Here is a 27,155-nt window from a genome sequence, read left to right as displayed (position 1 = left end):
GGCCTTTTCCTTTTAGGTTTTCAGATCCCATCACCATCAGAACCATAAGGTCTCTTAACCTTTGCATTTCATTTCTCCATGCCTCTTCTTTCCATAGAAAGACTCTTTTATGCATCTCTTCAGGGAGGTAAGCATAATTAAAGTAGTTATATTCCAGGACTATAGGATCATAGCTTTAGAGCCAGAAGGGACCTTAGTGGTCATCTTGTTCAGTCCTTTCACTTTGCAGTAGAGGAAACCAAGGATCAACAAGGAGTGGTGACTTGACCAAAGTTATGTAGGTAGTAAGTGTCGGAGCCAGAATTTGAAGCTGATTTCTCTGACTCCAAATACAGAACTTTTTCTACTATAAAAATTCCTTTCATAGCTAAGGTTTTAACAAGTAAACTGCATGAATTCTAATTTCCTTCTTTTCTCTCCACATTCCCCCCAAAATTCTACACTTACTAATAAAGATCCCTTAATTTAACTTCTCTAAAGATTTGAACAAAAGGAATTATTTTTCTGAGTAGTCCTTTAAAAAATGCTAACTAGAGGAGAAAGGAAATATTTAACTAAAATTCTATATTATAGTGGAAAGAATTCTGATTGAGAGTTGAGACCTGGTTTTTGTGTTGTTTTTTTTTAATAATTCTTAACTAATTTATTTTGAATTATCAACAATCACTTCCTTAAGCTTTTGAGTTTTAAATTTATCTCCCCCTCCCTCCTCACCTTCCTCCCCAAGACGATGCACAATCTGATATAAGCTATACATATATATTTCTATTAAACATATTTTCACATTAGTGATGTTGTAGCTAAGAATTAGAACCAATAGGAGGAACCACCAGAAAGAGGAAACAAAACACAACAGAAGAAAAAAAAATAGTAAATAGTGTGCTTTGATCTGCATTCAAACTCCATAGTTCTTTCTTTTTTGTGGATAGCATTTTCCATCATGAGGCCTTTGGAGATGTCTTAGATCCTCATATTGCTGAGAAGGGTTAAATCTATCAATATTAGTCATCGAACAACATGGCTGTTACTGTGTATAACATTCTCCTGATTCTGCTCATTTCACTCAGCATCAGTCCATACAGGTTTTTCTGAAGTCAGCCTGTTCATCATTTCTTATAGCACAATAGTATTCCATTACATTCATATACCACAACTTGTTCAGCCATTCCCCAATTCATGGGCCTCCTCTCAATTTCCAATTCTTTGCCACCACGGACAGAGCTGCTATAAATATTTTTGTACATGTGGGTCCTTTTCCCATTTGTATGATCTCTTTGGGATATAGCACTAGAAGTGCTATTGCTGGGTCAAAGGGTATGCACATTTTTATAGCCCTTTAGGCATAGTTCCTAATTGCTCTCCAAAAACAACTCCACCAACAATGCATTAATGTTCCAATTTTCCCACATCTCCAACATTTATTATTTTCCTGTTTTGTCATGTTGGCCAATCTGATAGGTGTGATGTGGTACCTCAGAGTTGTTTTGATTTGCATTTCTCTAATCAATAGTGATTAGAGCATTCTTTTATATGACTATAGATAACTTTAATTTCTTCATGTGAGAACTGCCTGTTCATATCCTTTGACTGTCAATTGGGGAATGACTTGTATTCTTATAAATTTGACTTAGTTCTCTATACATTTTAGAAATGAGGCCCTTATCAGAGATATTGGTTGTAAAAATTCTTTCCCAATTTTCTACCTTCCTTCTAATCTAGGTTGCATTGGCTTTGTTTGTGCAAAAACTTTTCAATTTAATGTAATCAGAGTTATCCATTTTGCTTTTCATAATGTCCTCTATCTCCTGTTTGGTCATGAATTCTTCTGTTCTCCATAAAAATATGGAATGCTTCACTAATTTGTGTGTCATCCTTGTGCAGGGGCCATGCTAATCTTCTCCATCTAGTTCCAATTTTAGTATATGTGCGAGACCTGGTTTTTAATTCTGGCTTTGTCACTATCTAAATGTGTAACCTCGGGCAAATCACCTCACTTCTTTGGGCTTTATTTTCCTTATCTGTAAAATGGAAGATTTCCTAAGATCTGTTCTAGCTCTAAACTTCTGTGAAACTTTCTCTAATCTCTTTTAAAGACATAAGAATGAAAGTGTACAAAGAAGCAAACCTTCCTTTCCTCTTCCCAATAAACAGATCTCTATATGACTTACAACCTCAAATACTCTCAGTCACTGCAAGTAAGATAATGTGGGGTTTCAGTATACCTCAGATGAGCTTCATCATCATTGACTACCAGAACATATATTTCCATGACCGCAGCAACATGCATTTGTTTAAAAAGAAAAATTTAGACTGTGCCTATGCCATAATTTAACCCATACATTTGTGTTGCATTAAAACTTTCACTAAATCCCATCATCCTCACTAGCTTTTGTCCTTTATCTCTTTTCTCTTTCTCAGCTAAGTTCATTGAAAAATTTGTCTATGCCTAGTGCTTCCATTTCCCCTTCCCTCATTTTCTTCTTAACTCTATGCAGTCTAGTTTCTAGCCTTTTCCTCCAATTGATACCACTCTACAAAGTCAACAATGATCTCCTAATTGTGGAATCTAATGACCTGTTTTCCAAATCATCATCCTGCTTGACCTTTCTTCCGTATTTGACACTGTTGAACACTCTCCTCCTGGATAGTCTTACCTTCTTTGAATTTTTTGAGACTGTTTTCTCTTAGTTCTCTTCTTACCTATTCAACTACATTTTAGTCTCTTTTCTCATTCATCATACATATCATACCTCCAATTGTTTCAGTTAACTTAGTCTTGACACTGAGATTAACCAGTTAAAATTCACAATGTCCCCAAAGCTCTGTTCTGGCCCCTCTTTTCTTTCTACACTCTTCTCACTTGGTGACCTCATTAGTTATCATCTCTATGCATATACTCAGTTATAGTTTGTCTCCTGTCCTCTAGTCCTACATCACCAATTGCCTAATTGGTCATTTCAAGCTAGATTTCCTGAAAACATCTCAAATTCAACCTATGACTGAGCTCATTATCCCTTCCCCAAACCCATCCTTTGTCTGAATTTCATCATTATAGTCAAGAGTGCTGCCATCTTTTCAGTCACCTGAGTTCTCAACCTTGTTACCATTGCATACCAACTCTGTCTATTCCTTCCACTTTGTCCTCTGGAATTCCCATTCCATAATTTGTAAATTTTCCTGTTTTCTGAACCTCTTCCTCTCATTCCTTTCATCAGCTTCCACTGACAGAGACCTAACTTCCACTAAATGATATTCTATCTCTCACTATCCTCTTTAGCATTGGTTGTACCTTTTCTCATAATCTCCATCACACTTATCCTAAAGGGGGAGTTGGGATACTACTTAATCCTGCCTACCACTTCCAGACTTTCTAAGTATCTCCATCATTCAGTAACTGCTCCTCCTTTGAAGTTCATTCTATTGAAATCTTTTGCCCTTTTTAGGTCATGGTGTCTCTTGTCTTCTTTCCCTTTAGTTACTCTCCTTTCTTTCTTAGGGAGTTCAGTACTGGATTTGCAGTGTCAAGACTAAATTAACTAAAACAGTTGGAGGTATGATATGTATGATGAATGAGAAAAGAGACTAAAATGTGCTGGGAACCCTGAAATGCAAGGGTAAAGGGCACAGGTCTGTCTTGAAAGAATTTGACCACTCAAGCCTTCTTTCAGTCTAAGTAGTGAGTTTATTGTAACACCAATAGAAGTGGGCCAGACTCCTACTGAGTCTGTCATATTTGTGAAGCCAATACAAGTGGGCCAGATTTTAAGAATTCGCACATTTGATAAGGACAAGACTGATATTTTTATAGGGAAAAAGATTGTGGGAAGATTTGGATTGTATTAAGGAGTGGCAAATAGCCTTTAGCCTGGGGTAGTCCCCGAGGTAATAGAGAAAGGGAGTTTGAATGGGATTAAGGAGTATCAAGTAAGCTAATTCAGTAATCAAGGTGGGTTTGGTTGTTCTAGATGCCTTGAGCTGAGGCACCAGTGAAATGTATGCGAAAATTCTGGGACTGGGTTGAGGAAGTAGAGAATGAAGTGTTGGGCTGGGTTGGGACCACAATGAAAGGACAGTTGAAAGGATTATACTGGAATGAGCCTGATGCCTCAGGCGAATGCCAGGGATCTGAGTTCAGGTGCTGGCCTTATCCTCCAATTGATACCACTCCCCAAAGTCAACAATGATCTCCTAATTGTGGAATCTAATGACCTGTTTTCCAAATCATCATCTTTCTTGACCTCTCTTTAGTATTTGACACTGTTGAACACTCTCCTCCTGGATGGTTTTACCTTCTTTGAATTTTTTGAGACTGTTTTCTCTTAGTTCTCCTCTTACCTATCCAGTCAACACTCCTCAAATCCTCAGTCTCCTCAGATCCCATGACCTACTCTTCCATTCTAGCTTGTCTCTGTGCAATGTGGTCATCTGTCACACTTTGGATCTCAATGGTACCTTAAGTGATTAAAAAAACAAGTAACTCTGAAATTCCTCTATCTAACCATAACTCCCTACCATTCCATCTCTCCCTATACTTTGTTGTTATTCAGTCATTTCAGTCTTGTTTGACTCTTTGTAACCCTATTTGAGGTTTTCTTGGTAAAGATGCAGAAGTAGTTTGCCATTTCCTTCTCTAGTTCATTTTACAGGTGAGAAAACTGAGATAAACAGGGTAAAGTGACTTGCCTATGGTCACAAAGCTGTTAAATGTCTGAGACTGGATTTGAACTCAGAAAGATCCACTGAGCCAGCTAGCTGCCCTCTACTTACCCCCTAAATTTATTCTTCCCGTCATTGATATCTCCAATACCTCTGCCCATCAGTACTTCTCAGACCAGTATGACTGTTCTGACTTCTCTTTTCTCCCTTCTTAGACTTGACATTATAGTTAACCAGTTCAAATCCACAATGCCGTCTGTTTTCAAATCCTTCATCTCCTTGCCTTGTTGCTGCTTATCCCTTGCCAAGTCTCACAACCCAAACTCTGTATTATTCAACTATCTATCAGTTCTATTCCCACTCACCTGCTGCTAAATGGAATTGGAGGAAGTTACATATCAAAGCTGTTGCACTATTTATTTGTTACCCCACTATAGCAGGACAGTCCTTTTATTCCTCACTAATTGATTTCCTGTCTTCTCAAAGAACCTTTCCAAACCTTTTCTTATCTCCTCAAGCCTCCGATAATTACCCTAATTACCCTATTGCACTTTCTCTGCCAACTTTGCCTCCTTACTTCTGCTCTCTTCTTCCTCTCAAAATCCCTTGTCATTACCCCCCAATTCTCTCCTTTTCCAGTCCCTATATTTATGCCCTTGATCTCATCCCTTTCTCTTTTCTCTAGCAGATTTACCTCTCAATTATCTCCTCTTTCTCTGTCATATTCACTCTCTCCCTATCTGATATTCCCTTCTCTTCTGACTTCAAACATGTCCAAGTCTACCCCATTCTTATTTTTCACTTTATTGCTAGGCTTTCATGACACTACTTTCTCTGAATTTTCCTCCTACTTTGCTGACTAATCTTTCTCAGTCTTATTTGTGTGTTCATCATCCATATCACAACCCCTAATTATGATGGATACTCTGTACTGGGCAGTCTTTCCTTTTTCCATATCAGTAACCTCATCAGCTCTCATAGATTTAATTATAATTTCTGAGCAGGTGATTCACAAATCTATATATCCAGATCTAGGCTTATATCAGCAACTGCCTCTTAGAATTTTCAAACTGGAAATACTATAAGAATCTTAAACTTAGCATATCCTAAGGAGATTTCATTATCTTTCCCCTAAACCTACTCTTCTTCCAAAATTCCCTAATGAAAAGAAATTTAGGTTGAGGTGGGAAAATAGGAGTGTTAAGGGGTTAGATATACACCAGTGTACTAGGACATAGAATAATTTCTGGACTCTCTCACCCAACATGAGAATCCACAGAAGGAATCTTCTCAGAGTCATGCAACATGAATAGCAAGCTGGGGCACGTTGCACACAAAGCATAGAGGGCAAGGGTGAAACATAGCTCCTGGAGCCTTTGGAGCAGTTACAGCACTTACTGCTTGAGCTTGGCAGCACCCAAGCCCAGCTGGAACCTTTCCTGAGACACATGGATACAGAAGAATGACTTTGTGGTGTTTTGGGGCAGTTCAGCACAGCTTTTCTGCTTTGACCAAATAGTGAGGGAGCCTAGTCCCCAAGTTTCTGCCTGACACTGGTTTGAGAGGGAGCAGTTAACAAGGCATTTTGGGTAATCCAACACAACAGTCTAAGGCCTGAGATGAATAGCGCCTGAGGCAAGCTCAGTCCCAACAATTTCTAGCCTAGTAGAAAGAGTAGTCTCTGAGCATTGGAAGGTAGGGTCCCAGAGCTAAGAAAAGCCTTAAGTAAAATACAGTCCAAACCTTCCCTGAAGCCTGTGGGTAGGCCCCTGAAACAGCAGTGGGCATGGGGCCCTACCCTCAACTTCCATTTGTGGAGTTTGCAGACCACCTCCTAGTCTCTCCACTTAAGAAAATTGAGGAAAACTGCAAACCACCAGGAAGAAATACTTGGTTTGAAACATTTCTGTGGTATGTCCTTTTTTTTTTTTTTTAAATAGAGGCAATTGGGGTTAAGTGACTTGCCCAGGGTCACATAGCTAGTAAGTAACAAGTGTTTTGTCTGAGGCCAGATTTGAACTCAGGTCCTCCTGACTTCAGGGCCAGTGCTCTATCCACTGTGCCACCAACTGCCCCCATGGTGTGTCTTTTAAGCCCTGAAGAAGACAGTGATCTCACAAAAAGTCCAGGTAAAGCCTTGGAACTTCAGGAATACCTAAAGAAAATGAAACGAGATGGAGAATGGAAAAACTAGAGAGAAAAATATGGTAAGGAAATTTGACACTTTAGAACAGATGGTGGAAAACTTCACTCAAGAATTGAGTGCCTTGAAAATTTGAATAGACCAGACAGAAAATAACTGAATAAGACACCCAGAATTATCAGAAGAAAATCAAAACATTGAAAAAAAAAGAAAGAAAAAAATGTAAGAAATATAATATTAGAAACAACTGACATGGAAACTCAGATCAAGGAGAGAGATAATATAAGAATTATCCAACTATCTGAAGAGTGATCAGGGAAAAAAAAGTTCAGGAGATTATGAATTAAAACTACTGAGAAATCTTAAAATTAGAGAGCAAAGTGAAAATAAAAAGAATCTACCTATCACCTCCAGAAAGAAACTCCAAACTCCAAGGAATGTCATAACCAAAATCCAGAGCTTCTAGCTCAAAGAAAAAATTGTACAAGTAGTCAAAAAGGAGTTCAGATGCAAAGGAGCCACAATAAGGATTACATAAGACTTGGCAGTTTCCATTATAAAAGAGAGGAGAACTTGGAATATAATATATTCCAAAAGGCAAGAGATAAAGGTTTACAACCAAGGATAACCTATATGACAAAGCTAAGTATAATCTGTCTACAGGGGAATAAGTGTACTCTTAGTGGAAAAAGAGGATTTCCAAGCATTCCTGATGAAAGGGTCAGAACTGAGTAAATATTTTGAAATAGGAAGGGGAAATAAGTGTTTATATAGCACCTACCATATGCCAAACAGTGTGCTAAGAGATTTCTAAATATCTTATTTAATTTTCACAACATTGCAAGGTAGGTACAGTTATTATTTCCATTTTACAGTTGAGGAAACTGAGGCAAACAAAAGTTAAGTAACTTGCCCAGGGTCAGTCAAGCTAGCTTTGAAGTCCAATTGACTTCAGGCCCAGTGCTTTATCCACTGTGCCACCTAGCTGTCTCAAATGGAAACATAGGTGCTAAGAGAAACATAAAAAGGTGTACGTCTTTGTTTAGTTGAAACAATATATGTGAGGATGAATTGTTTACACATTAAGAGGAGGATAAGATGCAAATGTCTTCTCAGAATCTTAACGTCTTTTAATTCATAGAGAAAGGTTAAACTTACAAAAGGTCTGTGGGTGGTTTTATTTTGTTTAATGGTCTTAGAAGATAAAAAATGAAAGAGAGTTCTGTACTGGGGAGGAAAAGAAGAAGAAGGAGAGGTAAATCACTATAGGAATGCATTAGATGAAGGTATATAGTCATGGTGGAAGGAGTGGAGGTAATGGGCACACCATGAACCTCATTTTCATCTGAATTGAATAAAGGAATATTGAACACAATTATACACATAGATTTTGGTGTAGAAATACATTTAAAATCCAAGGGGAAATAAGGGACAGAAACAAAGAAGGGGTAAAGAGGGCTTTAAGAAGGCAAGATATCTAAGGAAATAGTCACAAGCAGAACAAACTTGAAGGTTGGAGGGAGGAACTTGAAGGGAGAATTAAAAGGAAAAGAAAAAATAAAGCCTGGGATCAGGGTTAAGGTAGGAAGAAATGAGGAATTGCAACAGAGAAGAAACAGGCTTCTTTACTCTCAAGTGTCAGGGAAATTCCTTCCCTTGTACTACTTTCATAGTTGTAAAGAATGAGGTGATACAAAAAGAAAGGATGAAAAAAAATACAAAAAAGTCAAAATTATGAAACTGAATGGGGATGAATTCATATATAAAATGGAGAAAGGTAGCATAATGGATTAGAAAGCAGAATCTGACAATATATGGTTTATAAGAAGCACACTTGAAACACAAAAATTCACAGTTAAAGTGAGGGGCTGGAGCAAAATCTGTTGTGCCTCAGCTGAAATCAGAAAAGCAAAGTTAGCAATTATGTTCAAGTAAGTCTCCAGTAAATATAGATAAGGTTAAAAGAGACAAGCAGAAAAAATTACTGCATGCTTAAAGGATCCATTGATAAGAAATCAATATTAATATTTTATATATGCAAATAATAAAATAGCACTTTAATACTTATTGGAGGGAGAAATAAATAGTAAAACTAGTAGTAGAGTGTCTTAATATGCCTCTTTCAAACCTAGACAAATCTAACCAAAAGATAAAAAAGAAAAGTTAAGACATGAATAGAACTTTAGAAAAATTGAAGGTGATTGCTGAATGTCAAAATAAAGGAATTTACATAATCTCTCAGGTTTACATGCCACCTTTTCAAAAATTAATGATGTATTGAAACATAAAAGACCTTACCAAAAATGCAGAAAAATAATATAGTAAATACATCATTTACTGATCATAATGAAATAAAAACTGTATTCAATAAAGTATCCTTAAAGAAAGAATTTAAAAGTAGTTGGTGATGAAATAGCATAATTATAAAGAACTGATAGGTCAAAGAAAAATTTTTGAAACGTCAGAAAATTTCATCAGAGAAAATGACAATAATGAGATAACATACCCAAACTTATGAGATGCAGCTAACGCATTTGAGGGGAAAATTTATCTCTCTAAACACTTTTATCAATAAAAGTGAGAAGAAGAAAATCAGTGAATTGGGTATGCAATTAAAAAAAAAAAACTTGAACAATCACAAATCAGGAATCCCCAACTAAATTACAAAATAAAAATTATGAAGATTAAAGAAAAAATTAGTAAAAATTGAGAGCAAAAAACCACCGAATTGATAAATAAAAATAGAAACTTTTAAAAAACTACTAAAACAATTTAAACACCTGATTAACCTGATTTTAAAAGGGAAGAGGAAAACTAAGTTATTTATAACAAAAATGATAACTAAAGAAGTAGAGGAAATTGTTAGGATATTTTTTTTCAATTATATGCTAACCAACTGATAACTTAGAAGAAATAGATAAATATTTATAAAAAAATATAAAATACCCAGATTACAAAATAAGAAATAGATTATTTAAACCCAGTATCAGAAAAAGAAACTGAACAAGCCATTAATCAACTTCCAAAGGAAGAAAAACAAATTCCAGGACCAGATAAATTTATGTTAATTCTGTTAGCTTTCAAAGAGAAATTAATTCTATTACAACTATTTTCAATAATGAGGAAAGAAGGCACCCTTCAGTCTCTTTCAACAATACAAATATGATCTTGATGCCTAAACCAGGGAGAGAAAAAGCAGAGAAGGACAACTAACAGGCCAGTATTCCTAATGAATATTGTACAGAAATAAATAAATTAAATATTAGCATGTAGGCACCAACATTTTAAAAAGATTATCTATGATGATGACCATTTTGAGTTTGTATCAGTAATGAAGAATTAGTTCAACATAAGACTAGAAAATATAATAAACCATATTAATGACAGAAATAATAAAACCTGAGTATATCCACACATTTATGTTATGAAATAGAAATAATTAGATCTTAATATAGTAAATAGTATTTTTTTAAATTCAGTAGCAAATATTGTATAAAATGGAGAAAAATTAGAGGCCTTTCCACTAAGATCAGGAGTAAAATAAGAATTAACCTTTTATCCCCACAACAATTTACATAGTGCTAGAAATACTCGCTATAGGAATAAAGAAAAAAGAAATTAAAAGAACAAACTTGTGCAAAGAGGAAACAAAATTATTGCTTTTTGCAAGTGATATGATGGTGTACTTGCAGAACCCTAAAGAATCAACCAAAAATTGATTGAAGTAATAACATTAGCAGAATTTCAAAGCATAAGATAAAACCACATAAATCATCATTATTCTTATATACAGCATGGCCAGTAAAACCCAACAGGAAGTGCTCAGAAGAGAAATTATGTTCAAAATAACTACAGAAACTATAAAATATTTGGGAATCTATCTAGTAAGATTCACTCAGAGCTTATATGAATCCAAGTATACAACATTCTTTGCAGAAATACAGACCTAAATAATTGGAGAAATATTAATTGCTTATGAATATTAATTAAATTAACTTATTCAGGGCTGTTCAGATCAAACTTCTAAAGGAATATTGTATTCCTTTAGATACAGAAGAAATAATTCATTTGGAGGAATAAAAAGTTCTTATACTTGAGATAATCAAGCATAATAGTAAGAGAGGAAAAAAAGTGAAAGTAAGGGAATTTTTCAATGCCAGATCTTAAATGGTACTACAAAAAAGTATTCATTAAAATGATTTGATACAGAGAGAGAGAGGTGTCAATCAGTGGAGCATATTGGGTATACAACATATAAAAGAAAACAAATAAAGCAGCATATTTTTTGATAAACCCAAAGACTACAGTTTTTGAGGGAAGGAGTTACTTTTGACAAAAAACTACTGTGAAAACTGGACATAGTTTGGCAGAAATTAGGTGTAGAATAACAACAATATACTTAGTTAATCAGAATTCTAAAGTCTTTCAAAGTTTTCTCTTCTGTGTTGTGATGATTGTATAAATTGTTCTCCTAGTTCTATTTATTTCTTGCTTTGTATCGGTTCAGAAAAGGTTTCTCCATTTCCTCTGAAACTGTCCATTTCCTTATTTCTTATGATTGAATAATATTCTGTTATATTTATATACCACAATTTGTTTGGTGATTCCCCAATTTAAGGACACTCTCTTACTTTGTAATTTTTGGCTACCAAAAAAAACAAGAACAAAAACTCTACTATTTTTGTACACATAGGTCTCTTTTCTCTTTCTTTGTTTTCTTTGGGAGGTTATATAGCCTAAGTATATATTATTCCCCTTCAGACACTTTTCAGTCCAGCCAATAAGTCCACCTTCAGACAAGACAGTCTATCTTGGAAGAATGGAGGACCATTTTTTGTACCTTTGAACAGGGTAGGGTGTCTCTCATTCCTGGAATGTATTCCTCACCTCCATCTCTTAGAATTCCTGGCTTCCAGTTTACTCCACCAAAAAATGTTTTCCTGCCCTTCCTTCCTGCATTCTTTCCTTCCTTTCTCCCTCTCTTCTCTCCTTTCCTTCACTCCACTTAAGCACTGCCTTTGGCATGATTTCCCCCTTGCCATTCAACTACTAGTACTTCTATGCTAAAAGTACCTTTTATTTATTTTGTATTCTGAGACTACCACCTCTCTATCTAGAGGTGAGTAGCATGTTTTATCATGGGTCCTTTGGAATTGTGTTTGGTCCTTGTGTTCGTCAGAGTTCCTAAGTCTTTCAAAGTTGTTTGACTTTATAATACAGGCATACCTTGGAGATACTGAAAATTCAATTCCAGACCACTGCAGTAAAGCCAGTATATCAGTATATCAGTAAAGCAAGTTACATGAACTTTTTGGTTTCCTGGTGCATATAAAAGTTATGTTTATCCTGTACTATATAGTATAAATATAGTCTATTACATGTCCAGTTGTATTATGTCTAAAAAACTGTACATGCCTTAATTTAAAAATTCTTTATTGCTAAAAAATGCTAACCATCATTTGAGCCTTCAGTGCGTCATAATCTTTTTGCTGGTGGAGGGTCTTGCCTTGATGTTGATGTTTGCTGACTGATCAGGTAGTGGTTGCTGAAGGTTGGGGTGGCTGTGGCAATTTCTTAAAATAAGACAGAAATGAAGTTTGCCATATCAGTTGACTCTTCCTTTCACTTAACACTTAGAGGCCATTGTAGGGTTATTTTAATTGGCCTAATTTCCATATTGTTGTGTCTCAGGGAAGAGGGAGGCTGGGGGGGGGGGAGAGAGAGAGAGAGAGAGAGAGAGAGAGAGAGAGAGAATGGCCTGAAGGTGGAGCAGTCAGAACAGATACAACATTTATTGATTTAAGTTCGCTGTTTTACATGGATGCATTCATAGCACCCTAAAACAATTACAGTAGTAACATCAAAGATCACTGACCACAGATCACCATAACAGACATAATGATGATAAAATAAAGTTTGAAATATTGTAAGAATTGCCAAAATGTGACACAGAGACATGATGTGACCACATGCTGTTCTTCCTTCTTTTCTACCTTCCTTCCTTCCACATAGGGTATCACACCCTTACCTGTGAGTGCCCTGCACAAAGGGTATGTAAATTTTAATATCTGAAACTATTTTTTTTCTCTCAAAGACCAGTCTTAACCCCAAATCACCTTAACTCTCACTGATTGGGCAATAGTGGGTCCCAGGCCAAACCCTACTTGGTCATTGTTTGGGTCCTGATTGGCTCAGAATGTAAATGGCAATTGTTTCTGTTTTGGCCAGAAACCCTGAGGGTCTTTCCCTCTCAGATAATTTTTTTTTTTTAAGAGACCATTCTTTGCCTCTTTTCTTACTGAACTTTAATTACTGAATTGGGGGTTGTTTTCTTCCATTTGGTCTAGCCTAATTTTCAGGGAGTTTATTGCTTGGGTAAGGTTTTCTACTTCTTCTGCCAAGCTGTTAATTCCGTTTCCAATTCTTTTTTTTTCCACATAGCTCTCATTTCTTTTCCAGTTTTTTTCTTCATTGTTCTCATTTCATTTTTTAAAATATAAAAAAAAAATTCAAACTCTCGCTTTACCTTTTCTAGGAATTCTAGTTGAACTTTTGCCTGAGCTGTGTTTTTCTTTGAAGCTTTAGTTGTAGATGTTTTGGAGTCCTTCTTTTCTTTTGGGTTTGTGTCTTGTTCATCCCTGTTACCACAATAGCCTTTTATGGTTGGATTATTCCTTTATTTAGCCATTCTCCTAGCCTACTTCCTGACTTTGGACTTTATATTAGGGCTGGCCCTGTGTACTTCTAGAGGGAATATCTGGGCTGGTTCTGCTGGTGTTTTATTGGGGTATTGACTCTTGTGTTATTATAGAATCTGAGTGGACATCTCAGACTAGCAAACTTTCTGTGTGACTGCTGTATTCTGATCCAAGACTGATCACTGTCTTCCTGCTTTGAGCTTCGCAAGTTTTTGACCTTAGTTTGGGTCTGTGGGCTTGCCCTCTTGGGAGTTTTAGTAGACTGCTGCTAGATTCAGGCGCTGTCAGCCAACTGGAAAGCACTTTCGATTCAGGGTGACAGAACTGCAAGTTCCTCTATGTTTTGACATTTCTGCCCTGGTTATTTTACTGTATGCTTCAGGCTGTACTAGAAGCTGCAATTGAGACCCACACTCTCCTTTAATCCTGAGGTCAGAGTTACATGTAGCTGCTTGCTTCTAAACTTGATCCTTGCTCAGTATTCAGCCTAGGGCTGAATTCCTTGCCCTGCAACACCATCCCTAGGCATAGTTCTCCTCCTCAATCTGCCGTGGATCTGTGACTAGATAGTAAACAAGAGAGCTGCCATATGACTGCTGTTCATTTGCCTTATACAAATTTAGGCCACTTTGTGGGACTTAGGACCTTTACCTAATCTGATACACAATTCCTCCCTGTGCTAGAATACTTGGCACAGCAAATCCTGGCTAGACTCAGTCCCCATTGTCCACAGATCTCTCAGCCTATTTCCCTGTGATGTCCTAGGCTGAAAAAATGACTCACTGTGATTTTTTTCTTAGATTTCCAGATAAGGACTTGTGGGGATCTCAGCTGTACTTCTTTCTGCTACTTCACAATCTTGCCCTTGTCTTTCTCAACAATGCCTTTTAAAAAGAAAAGAAAATATGGTGTAATAGAGCATTGAATTTGGAGTCAGAAGATATGAGTTTGACTACCAGATTTTATTACCTGACTAACATTAGGCTTCAGTTTCCTCATCTGTAAAATGAGAGGCTTGTTCTACCTGAGATGAGGCTCTTTCCAGCTTTAAAATCTATAAACTTTTCTATACTTTTCATCAAACATTTATTCTAGTTCCTGCTTTTATGAGCTTTAAGGTACTTGTTTATGCTGTTTCTTGCCGTATTTTGTTTTTCCATTTAGCTTGCCACATTTTTATTTAATTAAATTCAACTAACATTTATTGAAACTTTATCATGTGCAAGGTACTGTGATAAATATTGGAAATGCCAAGACAAAAATTGAACAGTGCCTATCCCCATGGTCCTAATGTTTTAGTGAAGAATGGAGAATCAGGGACATACAACATCTGTGCAGGATGAATACAAATAATTATATCCCTCCTAGTGCCTCATTCAAATTTTGTGTTTAATCAGCAAATATTTATTGAAGATCAATTTTTTTTCTAGTACATTGGTGGATACAGTGGGTCTACAAGATATAAACTTGTGAACTAATCAGCTAAACAATATATGGTGGTAGTGGTTGTTCATTTGTTTTAGTCATGTCCAACTCTTTGTGACCCCTTTTGGGGTTTTCTTGGCAAAGATACTGGAGTGGTTTGCCATTTCCTTCTCCAGCTCATATTACAGATGAAGGAGTGAGGCAAACAGGTCAAAGTGACTTGCCCAGGGTCACATAGCTGGTAAGTGTCTGAGGCCAGATTTCAACTTAGGTCTTCCTGATTCCAGGCCCAGCGCTGTATATACTATGCCAGGTAGCTGCTCATTATTCAGTACACAGTAAGCATTTATTATATGGAATATTTTGCTGAACATATCAGAAAGTCTTGATTATCTTCAAGTGTCTTTAACTATTGTACCTTCACTGCCACAAATCTTGCTATCACATTTATTGATAATTGTTAAGAACAACTCTGCTTCTTTTTAGCAGAAAGTTAGCATAATGTTAGTTTCAGGAGACAGGAATACCTGTCTCATAGGCCCCATTATCTTTTTTTCTTCTATAAAGATCCTGCTTTGATATCTTAGGTGTTGAGGTGACTTTTTAAGTTTTCACTCTCCATGACAATGAAGCATAAGCTTTGCCAGGTTCTACCATACTGAAGTGGCTTCAGGTATAGCCAAGAAAAAAGGTATTTATTTGTTCCTTGAGGACCAGGCTAACTAAATTTGGCAAGGTTCATTATGAGGTTGGCCACAACGGTGATGAATTTTTCACCCCAGCAACTTTTAAACATCATGCTGCAAGTCACATAGTGGTTGTGTTATATGTCAATAGAAGGTATACTCATGGTGGTCAAAGTTCAGATCCTTGAAGTATTGAAGTCTTAGAGAAAAAAACAATCTTTTCATTTCATACTTGATAGCTTTCACTGGTGCATCATTTTCATTTCCAAATATAACTCCTCCCTTCCTGAAAGAGCTGTCCCTAAGAACTAAAAATAAAAGAAAGAAGGGGAAAAACAGTTTAGCAGAACTAATCAATATGACTTTGTGTGCAAAGCTCCACATCCATCCGTCCTTTACCATCATCAGCCTTTACCAAAGAAAGTCTTGATAGAAATGATTTGATCTTCAACATAACTCAGTCAGCAAAGAACTGAGTTAGTAATAGGCTTATACGACATATATATTGATACCTATACTCCCAGTTTTTACCTTGTAGGCAGAAACCAAAACACTTAACCTCCCTTCCTCTAGGGAAAACTTGAAAATCAAATCTGAAAGACTATGGTCTGATGCCAGCATCAAGTGGGTTGTCAGGAGGAATTCCAAAGAAGATAGAACAGGAAACTGGACCATTTCCCAGTTCTCCTGAATCAAGACTTCATAGTATAGCTCCATCTATTTATTTTGAAGTAAATTCCAAGAATATCAGTCATACCCATATTCAAATATAAACTAAAAAACACATTCCAAAAGCCAAATAGAAATGATTTATGATGATTATATTTACTCATATAAGTGTTCTCATTCTTCTCCAACCACTTCTTTTCCTACAAGCTGGTATTTTATCTTGGAAGATAGATAGATAGATAGATAGATAGATAGATAGATAGATAGATAGATAGATAGATAGATAGATAGATAGATAGATAGAGATAGATAGATAGATAGATAGATAGATAGATAGATAGATAGATAGATAGATAGATAGATAGATAGATAGTGTGAGTGAGCGAGTGAGCTCATTGAGCACTTACCTTGTTCCAGGTACTGTGCTAAGTGCTGGAGATAAAAATACAAGCAAATAAGAATACCTTGTCTCAAAAAGCTTACATTCTAATGAAGGAAGACAACATATAAAAGGGAGTTGGAGAGGTGGAAGAAGGTCCATGAAGGAAAGCGTACCCTGGCAGTGGCAAAGTCTGGGTGATACCAGTTGAAGAGGTATAACTGGTACTTAGCCCTCTTCCATGATTTTCAGTGCTTTGATCAGGTCTTTCTTGGTGTTCCTGATGGTGCTGACATTCTGGGGTAAGAATTATGTGAAGACCTTGAATCTCTGTGAAGGCAGGGACCTCGAATACGAGAGTTTCCATTGTTTTTGGAATTTTAATAGAGGTACTCAATTGGATATGTGATCTCATCTACATCAATATGCCCTGCAATAATGCAGTTCTTAACCCTTCCATGCCTGTTGACGTTATGTACACCTTGTCCATGTCTTCCTTTAAGTTTACCACAGAGGGTCTGCCCAGTGCATCCTTGCTTCCTGTTAACATCATGAAGATATCAATAGAGCAAATGAGATGGTCATTGTATTTTTTACTCTTGCTACATAACCAGTCCATCTTCTTTCTCAATCATGCATTTCTTTGATTCTGGTTCTTCTTTATAGTACCTTATTTGTTGTGTGTTATATGTTGCAGCCAGCTTACACCCATTAGGTGCCAGTCATTGCCCTCTAAGTGATACTTATTTTCAATTTCTTAGAGACTGTAGTGTTCCATGACTTGCCATACAACAACACAGGCAGGATATTGGTATTTAAAAGAGGGATCATTATTATAGGGAGAAGTTTGGGGTCATTAAGGGAATTTTGCAGTTTCCCTAAAGTAATCCAAACTATACCCTTCCAATTTCATTCTGGGTCTGCTTTGTTGTCCACTTGAAGTGACTATCAAATACACACATGTGTTTATATTTATACAGATATATATGCATAATGCAAATTTTATACATATACACACATCAATGTATGAACTGTCTGGGTTGTATACTATAATCTTGATAATTGACGTTTATCTGCTTCCTTTTCCTGTATGAATGGTTAGGCCATACTCTTGAATGGCTGTTTTGGATCTTTTCTTTCTTTCTTTTTTAAATAGTATTTTATTTTTTTCCCTAATTAAATGTCAAGACAATTTTTAGCATTCGCCTTTCTTCTTTTTTTTTTATTAATTTATTTATAGTTTTCACCATTCACTTCCATGAACTTTTGAGTTTTAAATTTTCTCCCCCTCCCTCCTTGCTTCCCTCCCCAAGACGGCATGCAATCTGATATAGTCTCTACATATATATTCCTCTTAAACATATTTTCACATTAGTCATGTTGTAAAGAAAAATTAGAATCAATAGGAGGAACCACAAGAAAGAAGAAACAAAAGAAAAAAAAAGAGCAAATGGTATGCTTCGATCTTAACATTCACTTTTACAAGATTTTGAGTTCCAAATTTTTTTCCCTCCCTTCTTCTCTGCCCCTCTTCCTAAAATGGTAGGCAATTTGATATAGGTTATGCATGTGCTATCATGTAAAACATATTTATATGTTAGTCACAGTTGTGAAAAAAGAAACAGATCAAAAGGGGGAAGAACATGAAAAAGAATAAAGTAAGTGGAAAAAGTATGCATCGATCTGCATTCAGAGTTCATCAGTTCTTTACCTGGATATGGATAACATTTTCCTTCGTGAGTCCTTTGTACTTGTATCATTGTGTTGCTTAGAAGAGCTGAGTCATTCATAGTTGATCATCACACAATGTTGCTGATACTGTGTACAGTGTTTTCCTGGTTCTGCTCATTTCACTTTGCTTTAGTTTGTGCAAGTCTTTCCAGGATTTTCTGAAGTTTGCCTGTTCATCATTTCTATTGGCACGATAGTATTCCATTATATTCCTGTACCATAGGGAATTCCTCTTCAGTTTAAACACTGTGCTGAAACTCCTCTGTGACAGTGATGAATATCTTTTGTGAGAGTACATCTCACCAAATACCTATAAAAAATGGCTCTAAACAAATTCTAAAGCAGCAGAACCCACAAAAAGACAGAGTGAAACAAATTTCCAGCCCAAGACTACCTGGATGGTTGATTGGAAAGGTCTATCGCACCAGGCAGGGAGAAGAGCACAGTTCGGCGTGGGCGCTCAGGCAGCACAGGCCTCAGCAAACCTGGAGCAGGTCTCAGAGGACTGAATCACAGGCAGCTGTGGTAGTTTCCAGACTTCTCAACCCATGAACACCAAAGACAACTTAGAAGGTCAGTGGAAAAAGTCTATGTCTACGGTGAGAGAGAGAAGTGTGGTGGTCTCAGCTTCAGTCCCTGAGGCTGGCCCTGGGGCGGTGGCTACTTCCAGAGCTTCCCACCCACAGACTGAGGGGGAATCGAGTGACTGATCAGAGGGGGATTGCAGAGATCTCTTTGCTGGTGCAGGATTCTCTTGCTTTGCCCATGCTTAGATCTGGGTCACAGTTCTAGGTGGAGGTCCTGGGGCAAAGAGGAGCACTGGTGTAGTGGAGCTTGTAGTGGCGGTGGAGAGGAAATCCTCCTCACAGTTCCAAGACAGAACAGAGTGCTTGTGGTCACTCATAGACCAGACAACAGGCCAGGAAAGGAGTAAACACCTCGCCCTTGCCATAGCACCTTGGAAGAACTGAAAATTTACAGGTCCCTAGAAGCATCTCTGAAAACAGCTACACAAAACCCCTGAAGCTTGGGACAGCACATTCTCCACACTGGAAACAGACTCCTACCATAACAAAGAGTTTATAACTCAAGTAATTGGCTGGAATCATGAGCAAGCAGCACAAAAAGAGTCAGACTATATTATCTTACTTTGGTGACAAAGAAGATCAAAACATACAACCAGAAGAAGACAACAAAGTCAAAGCTGCTACATCCAAAGCTTCCAAGAAAAATGTGAATTGGTCCCAGGCCATGGAAGAGCTCAAAAAGGATCTTGAGAAGCAAGTAAGAGAGTACATCTCTGTGTTTTATGCCTTGCCTGATAGTAATGATTAGAAGGTCATTGAACTAAGATTATTGCTGTTATTATAACTTTCAAAGAATATTGCCCAGTTTTGATGTGTGTAACACTGTTGGAAGAGACCTTCAAGGGCATTTTCTTCCACCATATGAAAATACTTTAAAAAATAATGAATAATAAGCACAGTATGATCTTTTATTCTTTATATTTTTCAGGCACTTATGTAATGGTGAATGTCAACTAAAGAATATTATTTGTGAAAGCCCATCTATTCCTTCCTAATAATTTCATCAAAAATGCTCTTAATTAGTATGTATATTTTTGGTTCCAGACTCATGTTGTTGGTTTTGGTAACTTCCCCTGAAGAAACTCCCTTTACCAATTCATATCAGTAATAGCTCCACAACTTATAGGTCTTAAAAAGCTGCCTGGAACACTGAGAAGTTAAGTGATTTGCTCAGAGTCACACAATTCATATTTGCCAGAGGGAGGATGACCCTATGTCTTGCTCTTAAAGTTGGCTTTTTATCCACTATACAATGCAGCCTCTCACCTATATATTATTCTTACATTTTTATGTAGATGAGAAAATCAGCATGTAGGTAGTTATTCTCTTGGTTGTCTTTTTTTTTGGTATTAAAATGGTACAAAATTTCACACACACACGTGCGTGCACACACATGCACACACATATACATCCCTCTTTGGTATCTTTCCTTCCTTCAGGTACCCTAAAGAATTGATACCTTGGTGCCATTGCAATTGTGTCACTTACAGCATGGTTCACCTTTAGATGCACATAATTTAATCCAGTTGCCTTTACTGTCATTGTCCTTTCTACCTTCTCTGTAAGCTCATTAGGGATTATATTAGGATCAAAGTATAGTGACTCTGAATTCTTTGGTGGTGGAGAGATTTTGATATAAGTCTGCAGATCTTTCCTATCTTTCTTCTGTTTGTCATCCTTCTAGTTTCATCTGTAAGTGTTCTCAGGATAATTTTGCTTAGTTGGGTCAGTTGCCAAGCTTTCTTTGAATTGACTTTTATCCCATATCACTTCTCTCAGTTTTACGAGGTAGTGCTACTTGTAATCTTCCGCCAGCTTTTTTGATAGAGATTGTTTCATTCTTTCTATTTTGTATCTCTAGGATCTAGTACAATGCCTGGCACATAGGAGGTGCTTAGTAAATGCTTATTGATTAATTGATCCTTCTCCATATAATTTTTAGTGAAAATGACATTAAAGTTAGCTACCACACTAATAGTAAATTATTTAAGTAGAAAAGGCAAGCCAAGACTAAATTGGAAGGAGAGTTGGTGTGCGACCCACAGATTATTATGCACTCAGTGCAGCTTCTGAGGATGAGGAGCAACAAAGCATGGATCAATTTTCTGCCTTTTTGCTAATTTTGGCCTGATAATATAACAAGAAAACAGACGTGGAACCATCAATTACAACAAATGGAGAAATTTTGAATGCTGTGGATAAGTTCATTTACTTTGTCAATATACTTTCCAGGGATGTGCACATAAATGATGAAGTGGACGCATACATTGCCAGAACTAGCGTAGCATTTGGGAGGTTCCAAAAGAAAGGGTAGAAGAGAAAAGGTATTAGGCTGCCTACCAAACTGAAGGTCTGCAGAGCTATTGTGCTGACCTCATTGTGGAATGCCTCTGAAACCTGCACAATATACCAGTACCATAGCAGAAAATTGAACCACTTCCAGTTGAATTGTCTTAGGAAGATTTTGAAGATCACCTGGCAAGATAAGATACCAGACACTGAGGCCCATCCTCGACCTGAACTGCCAGACATTCAAACTCTGCTGCAGGGAGTGCAACTCCAGTGGGCTGGCCACATTGTTCAAATGCCAAACATATATTTGCCTAAAAGACTATTTTACAGAGAATTCACATGAGGCAAGTGCTCACATGGAGGCTGGAAGAAGAAATAAAAAGACACTCTCAAGGCCTTGCTAAAAAACTTTGGAATTGATTGTGATACATGGGAGACACTGACATAGGACAGTTGGGCATGGGATGCCCATGTCAAAAAAGGCACTGTATTCTTTGAGCAAAAGAGAATTGTAGTAGCTCTAAAGAAACATGAGGTGTGCAAACTGAGAAACATTTCCACTCCAAATATTCACATGGACTATTTGTGCCTAACCTGTGATAGAACCTTCTAAGCTCATGTTAGTATGATCAGCCACAGCTGGGCACGCTGTACATTGATCCTGACATTGTGATGTCATTTTGGTCTTCTTTGAGTACAAAGGACAACAACAAATGATTTATATTCCCAATCTATTGTTTCCTTTGGTGAGATTTGTTACCATGGATTCAAATTTTTCTGTCCTGCTGATTATTTCTGCTAAGCATGCCATAAATTCTACTTTCACAATCCTTATTTCTTTTTTTGAAGCATTCTGAAACATCCTGCTGTGGTTTGATGATTTCTTCTATGGGAATCCCCAGAATCCTCTGACTCATTGGGTGCTGATTGATTTTCCTTTGTCTTACAACATTTATTCAGAGAAATCTAGACTCATTCAGCTAATTTGGAGGCCACATTGCCTTCTATTATTAATATCTTCTCTGTTGTGTGCTCAAGCTTTTTAATTGAATTTTATTCCTCCTGAGGTCCTTGATAATTTATGTTTTTTCTTATTATTTTCACCTATTGCTCACTTTCTGACTCTTTCTCCTTTTATGGTAGTTACCCCTGACTATATAGTGTCTCATTTTCCTCCCACACTGGAGAATTCATGTTTCACTAGGCTTTGTCTCAGACCTAAATAATCTCTTGGGGGACAACAGAAGTGGTCCCAGCTGGATGCTAGGCTTTACCTCAGGCTTAGTGGAGCTTTGTTTAGCTACACAAGCTTGTGTTCTCCCTTAGTTCCCTCTTCCTCAGAGTTCTGTTGCAACACAGAATGCTGCCAAGCTGCAAGCCTAGCCAGAATGAGGTTCTGCCTTTTAGTTTTCTGTGGCAAAGAGGAAAAGGGATGGAGAGAATGAAAAGTAGCAGGTTGGCTTGTGTAGCCGTGCCAGAGCATCATGGCTGGTTGAGGAGGGGATGCTGAGTGAACATCTTAGGGATTAGATATTAGGCTTTTCTGCTATTAATTCATGAGTTGTTGTTTTTTTTTACCTCCATGGAGTTCTTGATGTTTTAGTCCATGGAGACAGCTGAAAATGTTTTAGCTCTTATATAAAATTCCTATTTTGGAGAGATTTGAGAAGTTATTAGTAGTGGAGATGTTGTCTAATCTGCCATTTTGTTGGTTATATGACCCACCAGAGAATATACTGACTAAAGCAACATAAATGAAGTTGAACTTTTAGTAAATGAAAAACACCAAAGTCCTGAACAATAAATGATGAAATATTCTCTCCTGTCTTGGCAGAGAGATAGATGACTACCAAAATAGAAAGAATATTAAGCTTCATCAGATGTGGTCACTTTGTAAATAGTTTTTCATTGTCACAAGAAAGAGTTTATTGTTAGGGGGAAGAAGTTTAGATGACTTTGATATAAAAACAAAAGGCATCAAAAATGTTTGTTGTTAAAGAGAAAGTGGGCTGCATAAAACTGAGGGGTATTTTGTAATTTTTCTTTATTTCATAGGTTGCCATTATCAAAGAATTCATCACCATGTGGCCAGCCAGTGATGATCCTTTTTGTACTTAGCTAGATTGATTTTTTTGAAAACAGACTCAGTCTTTTTTCAGAACCGTACTTAAAATCTTTTTAGCATAATTGAACCTACCAGATCTTACACTGTCTTGGCTATAGACTTCAAAAATCAGGCATTACCTCTGCCTGTAATGAGACACAGTGTAGGACTTCGTGTGGGTCCTACATGAATTGATAATTGGTTACCTTCATACTGCCCATAACTGTTTTGTTCATCCCTAATAATTTGTCTTTGCTCATGGTGTTCTAACCTACTTGGAATATTGTCCAGCTCCCTCTCTGTCAATCCATATCTATTGCTTTCCTTTAAAACACTCCTCCCAAACAACACTAAAAAAAGTTAACAAAGCTTAAGACAAATCCAGTGGACACTACAGATACTATGAAAGTTGAGGCACAAATATTTTTTTTTTTTAACAAACAGTAAGTTCTCAAAGTTGAAAATGAAATCAGTTGCACTGTTAGTTGTATTACCATTGAAATTCAGCAATTAATATTGTATATACTTTGCACATACTTAGATGTACATGTGTTATTTCTCTTAATAGATTTTAAGTTCCTGAGAGCAGGGACTGTTTCATTTCTCTTTGTATCCCAGTGCCTACTATAGTGCCTGACATGCAGTAGACGCTTAATAAATGCTTGTTGATTGATTAATATTAGGTTTACATAATTGTTCTTGGGATAATGTATTTTGTCTGGGCAATGGAAAGTTTCTGTTGTGTCAAAACAAAATATATTCCAAAAAACCTTTTTTTTTAGATTTTTTAGAACTGCTCACTTCGACAAGAAGTTTTTCTCATAGTTCACTCACCCCATGTTGATTACTCCTTAGCTTTGCATTGCATAGAACTTAAGTGAATTTGTACTCTGTATCTCTAACTTTGTTATATTCTCTAGTTATAGATTTAACTTTTAATCTTTCCATCTAGGTTTTAAATTCCTTTTTAGGAGAGTTTTTCTTTTCTACTACTTTTATATCTGTTAGAGAGGAGAACACACCGACTATACCATTTCTTAGGTAGGAGACACAGGAGGGCTAACCGGTGTTCTAGCACAGGTTCACTTTTGATCCAGTCAGACAGGAAGACAGCTTCAGAGGGGTTAAATAAGCTTACTTTATTCTAGTCTAGTCTTCTAAATATGGTTGCTGATAATGGGAACACCAACTCCTACACATTTCTCACAGGGGCAGGCAATAATAGGAGTATAACTCCCTATCCTCTAAGCCTCAATGGGGTCCAGTTGAGGCAGGCACACAGATTCCCCCTAAGCTTTGATGGGGGCCAATCAAGGCAGGTACATGTATTACTCTATGTATTACCCAAATCCCCAAAATGGGTTCTCCACTTACTGACCAGTGCCCACTTGCTTTATAGGGCAACAGACAAAGCAGGCATCTTGCCAACAATAGCCTGACAGGTTAACTTTAGCAATATTGTCATGACCAACATAGCATAGGCGTACATTATGTCATCCCTGTATCTCACCTTGCAAGTATGAGATGTTTTCAACCATAATTCATGGGAAATATTATCTAGGATCCTGGAACTATTATCTAAAAAGAATAACCTCTTTACATACACTAAAATTAACCTTACTTACAATATCTTTCTGTCCTTTCCAACTCTTAACCACCTTCTTTCACGCTATAATGTTTTGTACACAGTGGGTGCTAATTGCTAAATTGAATAAGTGAAAAGATATGCTTACTGAATTCAATAAATAATTATTTGAGTGCAAGATACTGTAGTGCATACAAAGAAGAATAAAGCCTGGTTTATTGAGCCACATTATATGAGCTACTTATTGAGCCACAAGGTATAATGTGAAAGAAAGATAGCTCAAAAAAGAGAAATTACATTAAAAAAAAATAAATTGTATTCATTTGAAGAAACAGCATAGGATTTTATATGAAATAGCTGTAGCTGTTAGACAGATAGCATCATATTGGATAAAGCAGACCTCACTTAGAGTCATGAGAAAGATTTGAGTCCTGCTTCTGACAAACCATCAGATCTCTTGACCCCTTAGAACCAATTAAAAGTTAAGTATATAAAAGGGGTCAATTTATATCAATAGAAAATTCCTCATTGGGAGCTCCCTGCACTGGTGAAATACCAGGCCAAGTAAAATAGACAATAAAAAAGCCATGATTATGAAACTATAGCTTTAGTTCTTTCCTAGTTATTGAAAAATAGTCTGAACCTGGTGTAGACCTGAAAGCAACAGAACTGTATTACTACTGCCACACATATTGTTTGCCACTGATGAGCAATGATCCTCATTAGCAGGTTGAACTTTATAAATTTACTTGAGACTGAGTTAGATGCCCCAAGGCAGCTAGCAGTAGGTTTGGGAATTTGAATATCTACTTTAATCTCTCTTCATCCAAGAATGTATCTGATCTGTTCATTTTGTGGGTAGCTTACAGAAATAGTTATGGCTATGTTCTGTCCTCCTCATACTGACCCTTACTATAAGTAATTTTCACTGACAGTGAATACCATAGTCTTATTATTGCATATTTGCTGTGGGAGTGTTAGTGTGCATTTGGTGTTCCAAGAACTAAAAAATATCTTACTGAGTAAAAGAATATAGCTTTCAATATTCTTTTCTTTTCTCTTAGGTCAGGTTATCAAGGCATGGGACATTGGAGTTGCCACCATGAAGAAGGGAGAGATCTGCCACTTACTTTGTAAACCAGAATATGCATATGGCTCTGCTGGCAGCATCCCCAAAATTCCCTCGAATGCAACTCTCTTTTTTGAGGCAAGTATACACTCTTTTGCTGTGTCAGCATCTGCCTTGCTTCAGTGCTGGCTTTGAAGCAATAGGCAGTGAGAAAAAGCTAGGCTTGCTGTTCAGATCAAATCCAACTTATTTATTTTGGAGCGTGGATTCTTGAATTGATTCCTACAAACCTAAGGGGTGTGTGCCAGTGCTTTCTTAGAAATGTGTATCTGGCACAGAAAGATTATACCCAAACAAAAACAAAAGATACCAGACCTAGAATCAGGGATTTTAGTTAGTTGTAAGCATTGAGCAGACTCCCAATTGACTGGGAGACCAAATGAAAGAAATGTGTCTTGTGTATTATGATATTTTAAAATGTCAGTGCCAAGTCAAAAAACATTTTCACATTATAAAAATTCATTCATGCAACAGACCTAACCTTTGTGGATCTGAATATATATATATATATCCCCATATATGGCAACACCTAACTGAAAATTAAGCAAAAATAGCTGAATAACTGCAACCAGAAGAAATGTATTTTTGTATAAGTTTGTACAGTTTTGTATAAAAGACATATTTACATTTAAAAAATAGCTACAGGGTTTTGGAAAGGAGCTGAAAATATGTAATCTGAAGATGATAAAACAGTTGGGTAAGGACCCCCTTATTCAACAAGAACTGTTGGCAAAACTAAAAAAAAAAATTTACAGAAAGTAGCTTTAGACTAACATCTTACCATCTATTACAATAAGTTCCAAATAGATAAGTAACCTAAATATATAATATCCCTCCCACCTCTCCTCCATTTTGAGCCTTGTAATAAAGAATAAAAAAAGAAAGGGGGAAAAATATCTTAGCAAAACCAACCAATACCGTAACCATGTATGACATTATATGCAGTAATCCATACTTTCCATGTTTGCAAGGAAGGGAAAGAGAAGAATTTTTTCAACTTTTTTCCATGCCAAGCTTTGCCATTATAATTATATGGCATTCAGTTTGTTCTTTTTTTTTTTTAACTTTTTT

The 27,155-nt window shown here is 36.7% G+C and overlaps 1 protein-coding gene and 1 pseudogene across 6 annotated transcripts in view; one reads left to right on the top strand and one right to left on the bottom strand.

The window, feature by feature from the left end:
- The window catches only part of FKBP5 (FKBP prolyl isomerase 5), a 178,017-nt gene that overhangs the window by 91,661 nt on the left and 59,201 nt on the right, over positions 1–27,155 (top strand). For all 6 annotated transcript variants that reach the window (XM_027876214.1, XM_027876216.1, XM_027876215.1 and 3 more), the window contains one exon: positions 26,020–26,162. In XM_027876214.1, coding sequence (XP_027732015.1) covers positions 26,020–26,162 — 143 coding nt within the window. The remainder of the gene's footprint in view (positions 1–26,019; positions 26,163–27,155) is intronic.
- LOC114053667 lies at positions 1,837–1,933 on the bottom strand (annotated as a pseudogene).

The sequence above is a fragment of the Vombatus ursinus genome, unplaced genomic scaffold (assembly GCF_900497805.2).
Source record: "Vombatus ursinus unplaced genomic scaffold, bare-nosed wombat genome assembly UNPS02014811.1, whole genome shotgun sequence".
NCBI lineage: Eukaryota > Metazoa > Chordata > Mammalia > Diprotodontia > Vombatidae > Vombatus > Vombatus ursinus.
Note: the sequence above shows the minus strand (reverse complement) of the source record. Positions and strands in the feature narration are given on the sequence as shown.